Consider the following 19,033-nt stretch of genomic DNA (forward strand, 5'->3'; position numbering starts at 1 on the left):
CTCAGCCACAGAAGACTTCAGGCTCCAGGCTCCATCTTGGACCAGAAAAACGTGACAATTCTCCTGCCTCCTTCATTTCTTCCTTCTAAGACCAAGGACTTTGCCTGATCTGGAGGTCTTCTAGAGAGCTAGCCCAGACATTACAACTTGCCATTCTTGGGTCTTAGGGCAGATGAGAAGATATCCCAAACAGTCTCTTTGAAGATAGGGAAAAGTTTTTTTTTTTTTTTTTTTTGGGGGGGGGTTGGCCACTGCACTGGATTTTGATAGTTTGGGTCACACCTTCAAGACACTTAGTTCTTTGCCTTTTGTCAATTTATCTGTAAAATAATAGTGATCTTAAGAGCCTTGACAAGGAAAAATCCATTAAAACAATAACAAAACAAACCCAATGCATGTAATCCAAGGAAAGACCAAAGTTTGAGGCCAAGAAATTTAACATAACATTTTATTGTTAAAAGCCATCTTTGAAATAATTTCTTTTAACCATACTCCCACTTTTAGGAAGAATAAACCAAAGCCTGGTTAAGTCAAATGACTTAACAGAGATCACACTAAATATGTGGCAGGTATTGGCTGAGAATCCATGTCTCTTAGTCTGAACTTACTCCTAGCAATTTAATTCTATCTGTGTGGAAGAGAAAGAAATACTAAAAAGCATGGCAAAAGAAAAGAGGGAAGGGGATCAAAGAATCACAGGCAGAAAGCTGGAAGACACCTGAAAGATGAAAAAAACCTGAGGTTCCTGGAGGTTACATGACCTGCCCAAAGTCACAAAGTACAGTTATATAAGCAGTTGCTCAGATCCTTTCACCACTAGTAAGTTACTCTGTTCCATATTCCACAAGTTCCTCCAGACCCTTAAGAAGCCATGCTTAATATGGAGGCAAGAATTGGATTCAGGAGAACATTGTACATAGTAACAGGAATACAGTTAGGATGATCAACCAATGAGAGACTTAGCTACTCTGATCAAGATAGTGACCCAAGACAATTTCAAACTGTTTGATGATAAAAAATGCCATCTGTCTCCAGAGAAAGATTGAAACATCCTTTTTCAAACCTTATTTATTTATTGTAGCATGGCTAATATGGAAATGTGTTTTGTATGACTTCACTTGAATAACTGCTATCAAAGTGCTTGCCTTTTCAGGGAGTAGAAAGGGGCAGGAGGGAAAGAAAAATTGGAACTTGAATTTTAAAAAAATGATTATTAAATTTCTTCCTACACAATCAGGAAATAATTAACAAAAATAAATAAAAACAATTATGTATTTTAAAAAACAAGACAAGGTTCAAATTCTGCTTTTGATACTAGCTGAGTAACCACAGGGAAGCCATTTAGCCTCTTTGGGTCTCCATTTCCTCTTATGTAAAATGAGTGGATTGGACTAGATAATCTTAAGGTTGACTAGATCTTTCTAGCTGTAAAACTCTGCTCCTGTCATTTGTCCTTCCCAAATTGATCAGGGATAGCAGCATTTGGAACTCTTATTCTGACAGAAGATGGAAACAGGTTAAAAAAGGTATGGAAATGAAATCATTGCTAGATCTAATTGGAAGCTGTGGAGTGAGTCAAATCCAGCATGTGGAATGGCAACAAGATAAATACAGAACATATTTTGGCCATTAGTCATCATCAGGTTATACAAGAGGAAACCAACATGTTCTATTATCATTCCAGAGCTCCAGCAACAGGGCAGCCACTTTTATCCTCTTAAGGCAGTTAAAATTTTTTTTTTTTTTAAGAAATGGCAGGGGCATGAATAATCCTTGTTTTAATTTATATTGATTGCTTAAAAGCTTAGAGGTTTATCTCTTGGCTTTCAAAGAAAACAGAACACTCATTAATAGTACAATGGGATTAAAAGTAAATTGAAGGCCCAAAAGATGCTTACAGAATTCTTTAAGCAGCAGAGAGCTCCCTGCTGACATACTGGAGCAGTCACCAACACACCCTTGGCCCCCAGTGTTACCAACATATATCTTCAGAGAGCATATGGAGTATACGTGAAAGCAAGTGAAAACTGTGGGATTCCTGAGATTGAAGTAATCTGCCAGGATCTCCCTTTGATAAGGCACAGTTATACAGAAGAAAGAACACTAGAAAGAGATTTGTGACCTTAGATGTCAGCCTACTGCTCTCACCTCTCATTGCTGAGAAGAAAACCCTGCACTGACTATTCCATGAAGTGATTTTTGGGTAGCTCCCCGAAGCTCTTTAGGCTTCAGATTCCTCATCTATCAAAATGGAGATGATGATGATGAATGCATAGATTCTCACTGGTGGAAGGAAACTTAATAGTCATATAGCCCAATCTGAAGCTGACAGAATATTTTCTGAAGGATGCAGTCATTTATAGTTATACTTGGACCCTATAACATTCTGCTAACTGTATTTCAATATAATAGATTTCCTTTGTAATCCTATATATTTTATTTTATGCATTTAAAAATATCATTTTGAGAAGGGAGTCCACCATTTTCACTAGACTGCTGATGAGGTTCATGAGACAAAAAAAGTGTAGAATTCCTAATCTAATTCAACATTCCTCATTTTCCAGATCAAGAAGCTTGAGATCCATACAGAGACAGCAACTTGCCTATACTCACACAAGTTATAAATCACAAAGATGGTTTTAAATTGTTAAGTATTCTCTTTCTAACTCACCTTGCTGTCTGCCTGTCTGCCCAGTGCTCTGCCTTGGAAATATGGGGAAGTTTTGATCTGTGCAAGAAAGGAGAATGTGCTAGGAAGGGTTAACAAAAAACAGTAACCAAAATTTAGACAGATCTTTTCTGTTTCCCCTTGCCCTAAGGGCTCCTTCTGCACGAAGGCCCTTCCCAACTCATCAAAATGGAGTCTGCCTTTGAGATGTCACCTAGAAAAGAGACCAGCTCATGCTGTCATTTCTCATCTTGAAATAACCTCAAATCTGCCCTTGGCATTACAAAAATACACTTCTGCATCCAAGCTGGAATGACGTGTATATCAAAGGCATCTAAAAATAGATGCCCCTAAATATCCCAGTAAGCTAAATGATGATCTCCTTTTGATCTGTTCCTTTCTGTTGTGTCTAGGTTTCTCATTAAAGTTTCAGTTCTTTTAAAATTTTTACTCCTGGGAACCAAATGCATGTATACAAAAGTTTACTCAAAGATGGTACTATTGGCTATAACTGGAACTTCCAGAGACAACATTCCCTAACCGTTATAATCCATAGTGATGTAATAGCTTTGTATGGGTCTCTTCTAACAAAGTATTCATATTAAAGAAGGACTCAACAGCCAATGTGAAAATCTTTTCTAAGAACGGATTCGTTTTATATAATCCAATGGAAAGAACACTACTTCTAATTTAGAGGACCTGGACTTTAATCTTTGGCTTTGTGAGACCTTGGACAAAACTATTCTTCTTAACTGAATCCAAATTTTCTCATCTGTAAAATGAGGACATAGGACCAAATAATCTCTAAGGCCCCTTCCCACTAAAGTCTCATAATCTCTTTGGTATTAAGACATCCCAAGAATGAAGTTTATAGGCCAACTCAGAGATAAAAAACAGGTGAAAAACCTGAGGTCTTATTCTGGCCTCCATGAGTTTGAGCTCTGTCAATCCTTGAAAAGAACACCCATGTCTTATCTGTGACTCTCAAAGTATGGAGCATATCTCATCCCAGGTAGTGTTGGATGAAGAAAATAAGTGATTTCTTCTTTGGACTCTATCCAAAGATAACATGAATAATTCTAGTCTGTTCCTCTTCCTTTCCAACAGCACCATTAAGTGTCACAGTTAGAATGCTCTCACATTTTATAGATGGGGAAGAGATTTGCCTATTTTATACACAAAGCTATTAGCAGAGGCAGGACCCAAATTCTGGCCCTAGGAAATCTAAGGGCTAACTGTTCTGGGAGGAGCATACTCAATCCTCAATACCTTGGTCTTGCTGAGACTTTCAGGTTTCCCTCTTCATATTAAAGTCCTAGAGTGCGGCAGATTCCAAAGTCAATCTCAGCTGGTATCAGAGACCTCAGAATCAATCTGCACACTGAGTCTTTAAATTCTGACTTTAAATTCCTACTCATTTGCACATTCTTCAGCTGAGAAAGGGGACAATGTGGAATGGTAGAAAGATAGCTGACTGACATATCAGGAAATGTGGCTTTAGAGCCTATTCTGACACCTCAGTCTTTGCATAAGTGACTTAACCTCAGGTAGCCCATCTTTAAAATAAAGGGGATGGGACAATTCAGATGGTTTTTAAGGTCCCTTCTAGCTTGAAATCCATGGTCCTATCATCTAGTCCACCTTTTTGTCATTGAGCCAAGCAGCTTAATTTTCCTTGACTTCAGTCTTCATATGTATAAAATGGGGATGCTAGCAGCACAGCATAGGGCAGGTAGATGGCGCCATAGTAACAGGTTAGGAAGACATTTTCCTGAGTTCAAATTCAGTCTCAGACACTTATTAACTATGTAATCCTGGACAAGTCACTTAATCCTATTTGCCTCAGTTCCTCCAGTATAAAATGAGCTGGAGAAGGAAATGGCAAATCAATTCAGTATCTTTGCCAAGAAAACCTCATATGGGGTGACAAAAGAGTTGGACATGACTTAAAGCAATTGAAGAAAAAACCAATCCTGATCCACACATATGATATTCTTTTACCTTATAATGGCTCGTAGGTGACCTTTAATGACAAACAAGATCGACTGAGTCCTATTAAGATGGAAAGGTAGTAGTAGGGACCCAAGAACATATTGTATATTCTTTTCCAAAGACCAGCCAATTTAAATCTGAAGAGGTTCATCATCAAGTTGGCTCCAGTTACTCATAAACTGTTACAGAAAATCTATTGGAAGATGTGGTGGCAAAAACATAAAATGACAAACAAAAAACCCTTGGTATTTAGAAGTAATGCTGATCTTGTCACTCTCTGAGGAGAATTATGAGCTCAGAGAAGAGGAAGAGCCAAAGTATAATAGCAAACAGAACCTCTGATTTAATAGTTGTGTGATCTTGTACAAATTGCTTAAAACTTATTGGGTCTCAATTTCCTCATTTGTAAAATATGAGGAATGTACTAGATGGTCTCTGACATTCCTTTCAGTTCTAAATCTATGATCTTATGATCCTAAATCTGGCCTCTGACCCCTACTATTTGGGTATGTCTCTGGACAAGTGATTTAACTTTCTCAATGTTCCAGTCAACTCTTTATTGGGAGGGAGTTCTTTAATCCTATATTTTCACATTAGCTGTTGAGTCCTCCTTTAATATGAATATTTGTTAGAAGAGACCCATACAAATCTTTTTCTACATCCCTGAAAGCAGAGGTTCAGTTAAAAAACAAATAGACAAAAAGAAAGGAAATAATGACTATTGTTAATAGCAGTTCCAAAAGGGAATTCTGAAAATACTTCACTAACATCCAAGTCTTAAAATTATCCTGAAAGTCCTTAAACAATGTGGATGAGGTTATCTAGCCCATTGCTCTTCCTACTAATCCAGACTTCAATTCAAAAAGCTGCCTATTGCCTTTTTCTTTCTCTGGTCTTAAGGTTCTTCACTCTTAAACTTACTTTCTAGAATCCCTAGTTTCTATTAAAGCTCAGCTCTAGTGCCCCATCTACAAACATGAAATCTTTTATCATTATCCTTCTCACTTCAACACCATCCCCATGGCCACTAATCACCCAAATGACCCTGGATTTTTTTTTTTTTAAATACACTTATCTATGTATGTACTGGCTTTTGCAAAAGAATTTAAATTTCTTGAGGGCAGAGATTGCTTCATTTCTATCTTCACATAACCAGCACCTAACACACAGATATCTAATGCCTACAGATTTACTAAGTAATTTTAACTAAACAACTCCCGTCTTCATGAGGAATTAATTCTGTCTAGCTTTGGCTACAAATCTTGATAACTTTTTGCAGAAGAAATGAGAACATCCCAGTTCAAGAGAATAATGTTATTCTCTTGAACAATCCCAAATTTCTTTAGTTGGTGTAAGGGTAGCACAATAAAGGACATAAAGAGAATTAGAAAAGTAAATGATTAACTGCTGTTCCCTCCTAGAGGTCCCTCTCTCTCCTACATATTCTCAGGAATAGACACCTAAGCCTGAGTCTGGGGGATGGACATTTATCTGATTAGAACTCCTGCCTCTTTCCCTAACACCACCACTGTCTCCAGCATGGGAGCTAGAAACAAATTCTGGAGTAGGGGTTCCAAACCCGGGGCATGATTAGCTTGTCAATGGAATACAGGAAATATCTGGTATATAACTAAATCAATATTCCAAAAAGCTTTCATTGATTTTTAAAAATCAATCAAGTTAAAAATACATCTTGGAATACTTTTTTTTTTTTGAGACAATCAGGATTAAGTTGTCCAGGGTTATATATATTATACAACTAATAAGTGTCTGAGGCTGGATTCGAACTACAGTCCTCCTGATGTTAGGGCTGGTGCTCTATCTGCTATGCTACCCAATTGCCTCTATTGTGCTATACTCTTAAAGAAGAAAAGTAATTTATTTCTTTTGTGTATGTGTGAATTCATATACTTTTATACTGAACAAGGGATTCAATTTTCCTTAAAATCCAAGCAATACAGGAAACAAAAAGTTTAAGGAACTCTGCTTTAAAAGAACTAGTCAGTAAGTCTTCAACAAACATTTATTAAATCACTTCCTGCCTGGCCACATCGAGCAAAGTGCCAGAGAAACAAAGAAAGGCAAAACATGCCCTCAAGGAGCTCATAATCAAATGGAAGATAAAATATACAAATAATTATGTGGAAAGAAGAGAGATGCAGAATGCACAGAGAGTAAGATCACAAGATTAGCAGGGAGGCACTGGAGGAAGGAGGGTGGGGAGGGATGGATAATGGGGACAGGAAGGGATTCCTTCTGAAAGTGGGGTTTGAGTCAAGTCTTGAAGGAAGCCAGGGAAGTGGAAGATGAGATGAGCATCTTAGACCTGGAGGACAACACAGAGATGTGGATGAGAAGAACAGTGAGCCAGACAGTGTTGCTGGAATATGTGAAAGAAGGAAAGTATAGAAGACTGGAAAGGTAGGAAAAGACCTGGAAATTCTAAAGATGAATCCCTTCATAATGGGGAAATAAAATACGGGCAACTATTAGACATGGTTTTTAAACTAGATTTTCTTAAACCAAGTGCTAGATCTATAAAATAAATATTGGCAAGGTCTGAAAAGTATTCTACTTCATCATCACTACCTTACATCAGTAAAAATCCATAGTCCCTGAGGAATCCCCAGAAGAACATCCCAGGCCTCGCTGTACAATTCTCTAGGCTGCATAGACAAACCCAGGGTGAAGTATGAATGTAGATGGTCCTTAAAATTATTAATCAAGTCAGGCAACCACCAAGAACTGGGGCATCAAACAGGAAACCACAAGATACACTTACCTCACCACAGGCTCAGGGATAGCCTCTGTGCCTGCTGGCACTTGCACACCTTTCTCCCACTCCTGCCGCCAGGGATCTGCCAAGATATAGTATTCATCCGGGCTGAGCTGATAGGAGTCTGGGATTTTCATGGCTGTGATCAGGTCTGTCCGGAATACCTGGACAGAGAAATGCAACGGGTAACAGCTTGAAATCGAGTCAAGGAGATGAACAGTGGAATCATTAAAAAAAAAAAAAAAAGGCAAAGAATCTCTACCCTTGAAGAACTTACAATCTACTGTATTTAAAGTTGGAAGGAACCTTTGAGACCCTCTAGGCCATTCTCTTCATTTTACAGACAAGGGGGCACAGAGAAATGCCCATATTTATATGTGAAGTAGAATTTGAACAAAAGTCCAGTGTGTTATCCAGTAAGCACTTGCTATACAGACAAACAGGAATGCACAAAACAAAGTTCAAAAGGGAGCATAAATAGGACAAATTTGAAAATAACATGTGAAATGCATTCTATATATTAAAAAATAACAACAACAAACAAGTGGAATGAAATGTTCTAATGCCATAATGTGCTTTTCCTGCTCAGCTCTCTTAACTATTTTTCTGTTTTTTGTCTTCTCTGATACCATAGTTGCCACCTCTATTATTTTTGATTCGCCTGAGGCATAATCAATTCTCCTCTAGCCTTTTAGAAGAGGAAGAGAGAGACAGAGAGACAGAGAAAGAGAGAGAGAGAGAGAGAGAGAGAGAGAGAGAGAGAGAGAGAGAGAGAGAGAGAGAGAGAGAGAGAGAGAGAGAGAGAGAGAGCATGGGGATAACAAGAAGAGAACCACCTTGGGGTCAAGAAAACCCTCTCACACACCCCTGTGGGCAAGTCAAATGACCCACTCAGTTTCTCAGACCCCCTTGGTCTCCAGGTTACTCTCTTAAAACTTTCAATTGCTTCTCAAATACTTGTAAACTGGATTGTCTCACAAAGAATCCCCTATAGTATGAGTCAGGAACAAACAGAAAAATCCCAAGACTAGGAGGTTCTTCATAGGAAGAAATCCAAAGATTAAGTGAGACCTTATCCCTGCCACCTTCTGGGAGTTCATGGAGGGTTAAGGAAACAAAGAAAAAAGAATCACTTCAATACAACAAGAAGCAGTTCAGTGAGTTTTGGTTTTCTGAAGAGACTGAGAAATCTAAAACATGCTATTTCCTTGCTTTTTTTAAGACAGGTAAATAAAACCTGCCCAATAAATGAAATAATAAGATGCTTATAGGCACAGAGACACCATGGAACATTATTACTCCTCCCATTCTGTGGCAGTTTTGAAATCTAGTATTTCTGTGTTTGGAGAAGCTTTAAAAATATTTTTATATTTTCAAAAGATGATAAATCTAGTGATAAAAGACATAAATAAAAGACAAAAACACTAAGAAAGTATTGGATCTGTAGTGAAAGGACGTGGGTACAAACCTCGGCACCAGTGTGAATCACTTAGGTCAGTCACCTTTTTGGGCCTGTGGGAGAACCAGTATCTACTGAGATTCCTCACAGACTAAGCTGGATTTTTTTTTCCCTAGAAGGGAAGGAAGCAGTCTATTCCTGAGACTTGATTGACTTAGTTACCTCAGGCAGCTAAGTACAGCGGTGCTTAGAACACTGGGCCTTGGGTAAGGAAAATCTAAGTTCAAATTTAACCTCAAATACTTATCTGTGTGACCCTGAGCAAGTCACTTAACTTGTTTGCTTCAGTTTCCTCAACTTTAAAAATGAGGAAAATAATGGCACCTATCTCCCAGGGTTGCTGTGAGGATCAGATGAGATGTTTGTAAAGTGCTTAGCATTGTGTTTGGTGCATTTATATACTAGTTTCCTTTCTTTCTTCCTTCTGGGACTTCCTGGACATTTATCTAAAATCTCCTGTGAGGAACCCAGATGTTGTGTCCTGCTTCCTAGAACCCCCAAGCTGGGTTGACAAAACATACCATTGCTTTTTAGAGCCCTCACACCAAGGAGATTAAAATATACCTTCCTAGTGGGAAAGTGATAAGACAAGACTCCCAAGGATGGTGGGAAAATGGAGTCCCTTTATTTCAAGGGCTTTCCCCTTTTATAACGTAACAAAAACAACATTGTGCACATAGGACCACATAAACAATTTGCTATTGTACGTAGTTTGCCACCTGGTATCACTCTTCCACCTAGTATCACTCTGCTTCAATCTCAACAAATTGTTGTCACCGTCCCCTGACTTCTCAGGATGGCTGAGAGCCCTTAGGGGAGATGGGGCCCTAACCAGACATTGTTAGCAGGTTCCCTCTGGGCTGAAGGGTCTTATATCTTATCCAGAGTTTCCCCACTGACTGTGACCCTTTACACCCAGATTTAATGGAAAAGACACTGATTTATGACTAACTATACTGTACTGTTTCACATGTTTCTGAATGGACCTAAGAGGGGCCATGCCTACTCAAAACAACGCTATCTCCTTGTTAGGTATGCTTTCTAGGATTAATTTTTTGTTTCTTTTTGTTAATTTTTGTTTCTTTTGTTAACTGTGAGATGGACTATGGATAGAGCATCAGTGAACACACATTTTCCTGAATACCACCTATCTTCAAGATCTATGAATGCAATGGCATACTATTGTGCAAAAAATTAACCAATAAAAGAATTTCATAAAAATTCAGGAAAATGTGTGTTCACTGATGCTCTATCCATAGTCCATCTCACAGTTAACAAAAGAAACAAAAATTAACATTTTTTAATTATAAATTATAATTTATATTATATTATATATATATTATATATAAATTATAAATTAATTATAAAAATTAACATTTCTGATGCAATGAAAAGAACAAAACCAGAAATACTTATAACTTATATCACGACTGCAACTATGTAAATAAAAATATCACTTAAAAAAAAAAGCCAAACAAGATGACTGTAAACACCATTATCAGTCCCGGACAACAAATAATGAAACGTGCTCTTCAATATATGACAGAGAAGCAACAAAATCTTCAAATTTTCACAGAATATTACATATCCCGTCTAATGAAAAAACTGTTGTAGTTTTTTTTTTTTTTGGGGGGGGGAAGTTAATTATTTTTGTAAAAAAGTTCAATGGGGAGCAGACCAGGAGATCATTATATACTTCAACAACAAATACTATTATGATGATCAATTCTGATGGACCTGGCCATCTTCAGCAATAAGATGAACCAAATCAGTTCTAATGGAGCAGTAATGAACTGAACCAGCTATGCCCAGCGAAAGAACTCTGGGAAATGACTAAGAACCATTACATTGAATTCCCAATCCCTATATTTTTGCCCGCCTGGATTTTTTATTTCCTTCACAGGCTAACTGTACAATATTTTGGAGTCCGACTCTTTTTGTACAGCAAAATAATGGTTTGGATGCGTATACTTATTTTGTATTTAATTTATACTCTAATATATTTACATGTATTGGTTATCCTGTCATCTAGGGGAGGGGGTGGGGGGAAGGAGGGGAAAAATTGGAACAAAAGGTTTGGCGATTGTCAATGCTGTAAAATTACCCATGCATATAACTTGTAAATAAAAAGCTATTAAAATAATAATTAAAAAAAAAAAAGATTCAATGCGGGAGAAGGAGTTGGACGATACAGGCATATCCAGGAAAAACTGTGCTGTTAAAACAGGAATAAAACAATAAAATTAAAATTTTTCAGAAGTTTTTAATATGACTCTCAAAACTGAGCAAAGATGTAGTTTAACTAGGGCAGAACAGAGCAGGTCTTTTCCTCCTTTTGTCTCCCACTATGCCCTTCTAAAATGAGAGATAAGACAGCATTAATTTATTTTGGCTATGTCAACTTTAAGTCCTGGAAATTGTCATACATTCTTTTATCCAGGCCAGCTACTAGCCAAGACTTATTGGTCCTGTACTTTTGAAGTTGATTTTGTGAACCCAGTGTAGAACTTTACATTTATTAAATCCCACTTTTCTAGATTCATTCTGTTATCTTGGTAAGACCATTTTAGATTCTGTCATTCAGAAAGTTTGCCAATCTTTATTGCTTCAGGTGTTCTTCAAATTTGACATGTCTCTGTGGCTTCATCTGGGTTATTAATAAAATCTTTCTATGAGAAGTCTTAAGGATCCCTGGGGAAACTCTACTAGACAACTTCTATCAAATTCTTAATGACTACTCTTTAAGTCCAGTCATAACCAAATTATATAACCGGCAATGTCTCTTATCTTGCTTACAATAACAGCATAAAATACTTTGTCAAATGTTTTGCTGAACTCCAAACATCCTATGTCTATACCATTTTCCTAATCTTCCACTATAACTTCCTTGGAGATATTTCCAAGTGGGTGAGATTGGTGTGACCCATACCTGAAATTGTCTTAGTTTCTTAATCTCTCAAAGGAGGAGGAAAACTAGAAGAATAATAATGAGACAGTACTTAAAGGTCCTTCCAACTCTAAGACACTGCAAAACTGTCACAAAAGTTCAGTCAGGAAAAACTCTAATGTTCAACATGAAAAATTTTAAATTATCTGTTTAAACAAAGTCTTTACTTTTATTCATTTCCTATTTTTCATCATGAACAATCTGTTTAATTTTTATAGGTTCTGATAAAGGCCTCATTTCCAAAATATATAGAGAACTGACTCTAATTTATAAGAAATCAAGCCATTCTCCAATTGATAAATGGTCAAAGGATATGAACAGACAATTTTAAGATGATGAAATTGAAACTATTTCTATTCATATGAAAGGGTGTTCCAAATCACTATTGATCAGAGAAATGCAAATTAAGACAACTATGAGATACTACTACACACCTGTCAGATTGGCTAAGATGACAGGAAAAGATAATGACAAATGTTGGAGGGCATAGGGAAAACTGAGATACTGATATATTGTTGGTGGAGTGGTGAACAGATCCAACCATTCTGGAGAGCAATTTGGAACTATGCTCAAAAAGTTATCAAACTGTGCATATCCTTTGATCCAGCAGTGTTACTTATATCCCAGAGATATTAAAGAAGGGAAAGGGACCTGTATGTGCAAAAATGTTTGTGGCAGCCCTTTTTGTAATGGCAAGAAACTGGAAACTGAGTGGATGCCCATCAATCGGAGAATGGCTGAAAAAAAATTATGATATATGAATGTTATGTGTGATGACTATGTATTTAAAATCAGCCGGAATCAGGAATTCAGGTTAAGGGAAAAATCTTCAATCTTTATTGAAGTGAAGAGGTGAAAAAGGATTGCGATAGCAATATGGGCAAGAAGGATTGCGACAGCAATATGGGCAGCTGCGACAGGAAGCCAGCTAGCAGAGGGGGATTGGAGATGAAGGGCCACCGCGATAGCAATGCGAGCAGCTGTGACAAGACGCCAGCCAGTAGTCTCTCCTTCCGCTTCCCTTTCCACTCCCTTGCCTCCACCCACCAAAAACGTCATTTCCTATACAACACATCAGGACTTGCACAAAGAGTGGGCAGGAGCCATTTTTTCTCCAAGCATATGTATTTTTTTTTTAATCTTTTTTTTTTATTTTTATTTTTATTTTTTATTTAATAATAACTTTGTATTGACAGAATCCATGCCAGGATAATTTTTACACAGCATTATCCCTTGCAATCACTTATGTTTCGTTTTTTTCCCTCCCTCCCTCCTCCCCACCCCCCCAAGATGGCAAGCAGTCCTATATATGTTAAATATGTAGCAGTATATCCTAGATACAATACATATTTGCAGAACCGAACAGTTCTCCCACTGCACAGGGAGAGTTGAATTCAGAAGGTAAAAATAACTCGGGAAGAAAATCAAAAATCAAATAGTTCACATTCATTTCCCAGTATTCCTTCTTTGGGTGTAGCTGTTTCTGTCCATCATTTATCCAATGAAACTCAGTTAAGTCTCTTTGTCAGAGAAATCCACTTCCATCAGAATACAGCCTCATACAATATCGTTGTCGAAGTGTATAATGATCTCCTGGTTCTGCTCATCTCACTTAGCATCAGTCCATGTAGGTCTCTCCAAGCCTCTCTGTATTCATCTTGCTGGTCATTCCTTACAGAGCAATAATATTCCATAACATTCATATACCACAATTTACCCAGCCATTCTCCAATTGATGGGCATCCATTCATTTTCCAGTTTCTAGCCACTACAAACAGGGCTGCTACAAACATTTTGGCACATACCGGTCCCTTTCCCTTTTTTAGTATCTCTTTGGGGTATAAGCCCAATAGAAACACTGCTGGATCAAAGGGTATGCCCAGTTTGATAACTTTTTGGGCATAATTCCAGATTGCTCTCCAGAATGGTTGGATTCGTTCACAACTCCACCAACAATGCATCAGTGTCCCCGTTTTCCCGCATCCCCTCCAACATTCATTATTATTTTTTCCTGTCATCTTAGCCAATCTGACAGGTGTGTAAGTGATATCTCAGAGTTGTCTTAATTTGCATTTCTCTGATCAATAGTGATTTGGAACACTCTTTCATGTGAGTGGTAATAGTTTCAATTTCTTCATCTGAAAATTGTCTGTTCATATCCTTTGACCATTTATCAATTGGAGAATGGCTTGATTTTTTATAAATTTGAGTCAGTTCTCTATATATTTTGGAAATGAGGCCTTTATCAGAACCTTTAATTGTAAAGATGTTTTCCCAGTTTGTTGCTTCCCTACTAATCTTGTTTGCATTCGTTCTGTTTGTACAAAGGCTTTTTAATTTGATATAATCAAAATTTTCTATTTTGTGATTGGTAATGGTCTCTAGTTCATCTTTGGTCACAAATTTCTTTCTCCTCCACAAGTCTGAGAGATAAACTATCCTATGTTCCTCTAATTTATTTATAATCTCGTTCTTTATGCCTAGGTCATGGACCCATTTTGATCTTATCTTGGTATGTGGTGTTAAGTGTGGGTCCTTGCCTAATTTCTGCCATACTAATTTCCAGTTATCCCAGCAGTTTTTATCAAATAATGAAATCTTATCCCAAAATTTAGAATCTTTGGGTTTGTCAAACACTAGATTGCTATAGTTGACTATTCTGTCTTGTGAACCTAACCTTTTCCACTAATCAACTAATCTATTTCTAAGCCAATACCAAATGGTTTTGGTGACTGCTGCTTTATAATATAATTTTAGATCAGGTACAGCTAGACCACCTTCATTTGATTTTTTTTTCATTAATTCCCTTGATATTCTCGACTTTTTATTGTTCCATATGAATTTTGTTGTTATTTTTTCTAAATCATTAAAATATTTTCTTGGAAGTCTGATTGGTATAGCACTAAATAAATAGATTAGTTTAGGGAGTATTGTCATCTTTATTATATTCGCTCGGCCTATCCAAGAGCACTTAATATTTTTCCAGTTATTTAAGTCTGACTTTATTTGTGTGAAAACTTTTTTGTAATTTTGCTCATATAATTCCTGACTTTCCTTTGGTAGGTAGATTCCCAAATATTTTATGCTATCAACAGTTATTTTGAATGGAATTTCTCCTTGTATCTCTTGCTCTTGGATTTTGTTGGTGGTGTATAAGAATGCTGAGGATTTATGGGGATTTATTTTGTATCCTGCTACTTTGCTAAAATTATGAATTATTTCTAGTAGCTTTTTAGTAGAATCTCTGGGGTTTTCTAGGTATACCATCATATCATCTGCAAAGAGTGATAATTTGGTTTCCTCATTGCCTACTCTAATTCCTTTAATATCTTTCTCAACTCTTATTGCCGAGGCTAGTGTTTCTAATACAATATTGAATAATAATGGTGATAGTGGGCAACCTTGCTTCACTCCAGATCTTACTGGGAAAGGTTCCAGTTTTTCCCCATTGCATATGATGCTCACTGAAGGTTTAAAATATATGCTCCTAACTATTTTAAGGAAAAGTCCTTTTATTCCTATGCTCTCAAGTGTTTTTATTAGGAATGGCTGTTGGATTTTATCGAATGCTTTTTCTGCATCTATTGAGATGATCATATGGTTTTTGTTTGGTTGGTTGTTGATATAGTCAATTATGTTAATAGTTTTCCTAATATTGAACCAGCCCTGCATTCCTGGTATAAATCCTACTTGGTCATAGTGTATTATCCTGGGGATGATTTTCTGTAATCTTTTTGCTAATATTTTATTTAAGATTTTAGCATCAATATTCATTAGGGAGATTGGTCTATAATTTTCTTTCTCTGTTTTCAGCCTACCTGGTTTAGGTATCAGTACCATATCTGTGTCATAAAAGGAGTTTGGTAGGACTCCTTCAATCCCTACTTCTTCAAATAGTTTATTTAGCATTGGAATTAATTGATCTTTAAATGTTTGATAGAATTCAGATGTAAATCCATCTGGTCCTGGGGTTTTTTTCTCAGGGAGTTGATTGATAGTTTGTTCTATTTCTTTTTCTGAGATAGGAGTCCAAGCATATGTATTAATAGTGTATGGTCCAATTACTATTTAGCCTCACGTGCTTGGGACCTCAGTGCATCAACACAAGCCTTAGCCCATTACATCTCCCACTTTCTTTTGTTTTAGAACACAGGTGGTCATGCCATCCCTGATTCCTCAGGGAGGTCAGAGGCCCCAAAGGGAGGTGATCACACCCTCCCTGACTTCTCAAGAAGGGAGGTGAAAGCACTAAAAAGGAGATAATTACGCCCTCCCTGACATCTCAGGAAGGGAGATGAAAAGCACCAAAGGGAAGTGGGGGTTGCTAGCGGGTTTCTGGGCTGAAGGGTCTTATTATGCACAAAACCATCAACATGGGAGGTATTACACAAGCACATAGCAATAACACAGAGGCTATTAGTGATGACTCTCCCCACAGTCAGTGCAGGCTTGATGTGGTGTAACAAACATGAATTATACACCCAAGTAACGGTATAACAAACAATATAAATCAACATGGTGTTGTAAAAGATTGCCAGAAGTCCTAGAAGGAGAGTATGTAAACAGCAGTCACACATATGCCTTCTTCAGCAGCCAAGAGATAGTCCAAAACCAATTTATTGTCCATTGCTTCACATATCAGGGAATCCAATGATCCCCCCAAGTTGTTGAAGTCCTGCAAAAGTCTTTTTATGTCTTAGGGAATCCAATGATTCCAGCAGATTTTGAAGTCCTGTAACAGTTTTATCATTTCTCAGAAAATCCAATGATTCCTGAGGGATTTCAAGTCTTATGTCTCAAAGAATCGAATTATTCCTGAGGGTTTTAAAGTACTACAGTTATGGAATACTATTGTTCTGTAAAAAACAACCAACAGGATGATTTCAGAGAGGCTTGGAGAGACTTAACATGAACTGATGCAAAGTGAAATGAGCAGAACCAGGAGATCATTTTACCCTTCAACAACAATACTATATGAGAATCAATTCTGATGGAAGTGGCTATTTTCTGCAATGAGAGGATCCAATTCAGTTCCAATTGATCAGTGATGAACAGAACCAGCTACACCCAGAGAAAGAACACTGGGAAATGAATGTGTACTGCTTGCATTTTTGTTTTTCTTCCCAGGTTATTTTTAACCTTTCTAAATCCGATTTTTCTTGTGCAACAAGAAAACTGTATAAATATGTACACATATATTGTATTTAAGATATACTTTAACATGTTTAACATGTATGAGACTGCCTGTCACCTAGGAGAGAGGGTGGAGGGAAAGAAAGATAAAGTTGGAACAGAAGTGATTGCAAGGGTCAATATTGAAAAATTACCCATGCATATGTTGTCAATAAAAAGCTATTAAAAAAAAAAAAACAACTTGTTTAAAAAGACTGGATGGTTGCTGTAATTTGCATGCAGCCTGCCTCCCATCTTCACCATTTTTTTCTAATTCAGTGTTAATTCTGACCTCTCTGCTAACCAGTTATCTCTGATTTTGAAATGACTCTTGCCTGTTGAGATACAGCCCATTTTTAGGAAAGCTCAGAGTTTGGCACTTGTAATTGTCTGTCTTTTGAAAAAAAATATAGAAAAGAGAACAAAAAAGATGTCCAAAAGGAATCACAGACAATTGGATCAGCTTTGAAAGTTACATGATGAATTTGTTTTATACTTTAAAAAAAAAGTAAACTACATAATAAAAATCAGTACAATTCTGTGCTCTATTTTGTACGAATGCTCACTTTTGTGGGTGTTTAAATTTAAAATAAAAATAAAATAAAATTCAGTTGGAGTATTTTTCAATTCTTGTCTTCAAGAAAATATTAGTGTTAGGCATCTGAACAATATAGATAGTGCTGTGTACAAGGAGGAGAGGAGACCACTGGATTCCCAAAATAAGCAAAAGGGAGTTGAAAACTAGAAAAGTATTAAAAAAAACAAAAAACAAAAAACAAAAACAGGTTATACAGGTCTTTAAGAGCCAAAAAGAAAATTTATATTTGATGCTGTTTACAAAAGGAAGTCAATGGAGATGACTTAATAGGGGCTGACAAGGTTAGACCTGTGCTCCAGGAATGTCAATTCAATATTTGAATCTCTAGAGGATGAATTATAGTGAGGAGAGATGATGGCATGGTTTAGGTGTGGAGTGATGAAAGCCTGCACCAGAATAGTAGTGGCAGTTATTTTTTTAAATTTATTTTTATTCTTAATTTATGAAATAAAAGAAGTATTTCTATAATAATAGAAGAAAAATGATCACACACAACACTGCAATCTATAATGTACAACTTTCTTTTAAATGTTTAACAAGGTATCATGTAAATTTTTTCCTTTTCTCTCCCTCACCCTAGAGATAGCTACCATTAGACATAAATGTGGATGTACATATATTACATACACATAGAAAATCATTCTGCACATGCTTCCATTTATCAGTTCTTTCTTTCGATGCAGATAGCATCTTCTATATACAACAGAACTGGCAACTGATTGAATATGGGAGAGAAGGGTTAGAGAAAGTGGGGAATCAAGGATGATACCTAGGTAGCCCTCTGGTTAACTAGAATGATAGCAATAGGAGAGTTGGGAAAAAAGAGGGAATTTTGGGGGAAAGAAACTGAGTTCAGGTTTGGCCATCTTGAAAGATAGTCAATTTCAAATGGCCAGTAGGCAGTTAGAGATGTAATGTTGAAGATGCCCTAACCATGGCTGGAGATAAGGGAGACATTTGCATAGAGATAATAACTGAATCATTAAAAGCTGAGAGATCAATAAGAGATATAGTATAGGGGGAGAAGAAAAGAGGACCTAGGGTAAATCCTCGCTCTGTCAACTCCCATACTGGGCAGACATAATGTGGATGAAGATCAGCAAAGGTGACTGATGAGAACAATCAAGAAAGATGGAGAGAGAACAAGGAGAGAGCAATCTGAAAATACAGAAAGAGGAGCCTATGGAGAAGATGTGGGAGATCTCCAACAGCAAAGGCTTCAAAGGAATCAAAGATGATGAGGACTGAGTATTGGCCACTGGATTAGAGAAATGAGAGATAATCAGTCCCTCAGAAGTAAGAAGTTTTGGTTGAATGCTCAGGTTGGAAGACAGAAGGTAGAGAATGAAGAGAGTGAGAGGAGAGGAGGCAGAGTGAGTGAACATTGTGATGAGATTGCTTAGAGTCCTAAATCTGTGAGA

At 37.0% G+C, this 19,033-nt stretch overlaps 1 protein-coding gene across 6 annotated transcripts in view; it reads right to left on the reverse strand.

Moving 5' to 3' along the window:
* Positions 1-19,033, reverse strand: part of JADE2 (jade family PHD finger 2) — a 201,766-nt gene that overhangs the window by 117,989 nt on the left and 64,744 nt on the right. For all 6 annotated transcript variants that reach the window (XM_051978181.1, XM_051978180.1, XM_051978182.1 and 3 more), the window contains one exon: positions 7,443-7,600. In XM_051978181.1, coding sequence (XP_051834141.1) covers positions 7,443-7,600 — 158 coding nt within the window. The remainder of the gene's footprint in view (positions 1-7,442; positions 7,601-19,033) is intronic.

Source organism: Antechinus flavipes, chromosome 2 (assembly GCF_016432865.1).
Source record: "Antechinus flavipes isolate AdamAnt ecotype Samford, QLD, Australia chromosome 2, AdamAnt_v2, whole genome shotgun sequence".
NCBI lineage: Eukaryota > Metazoa > Chordata > Mammalia > Dasyuromorphia > Dasyuridae > Antechinus > Antechinus flavipes.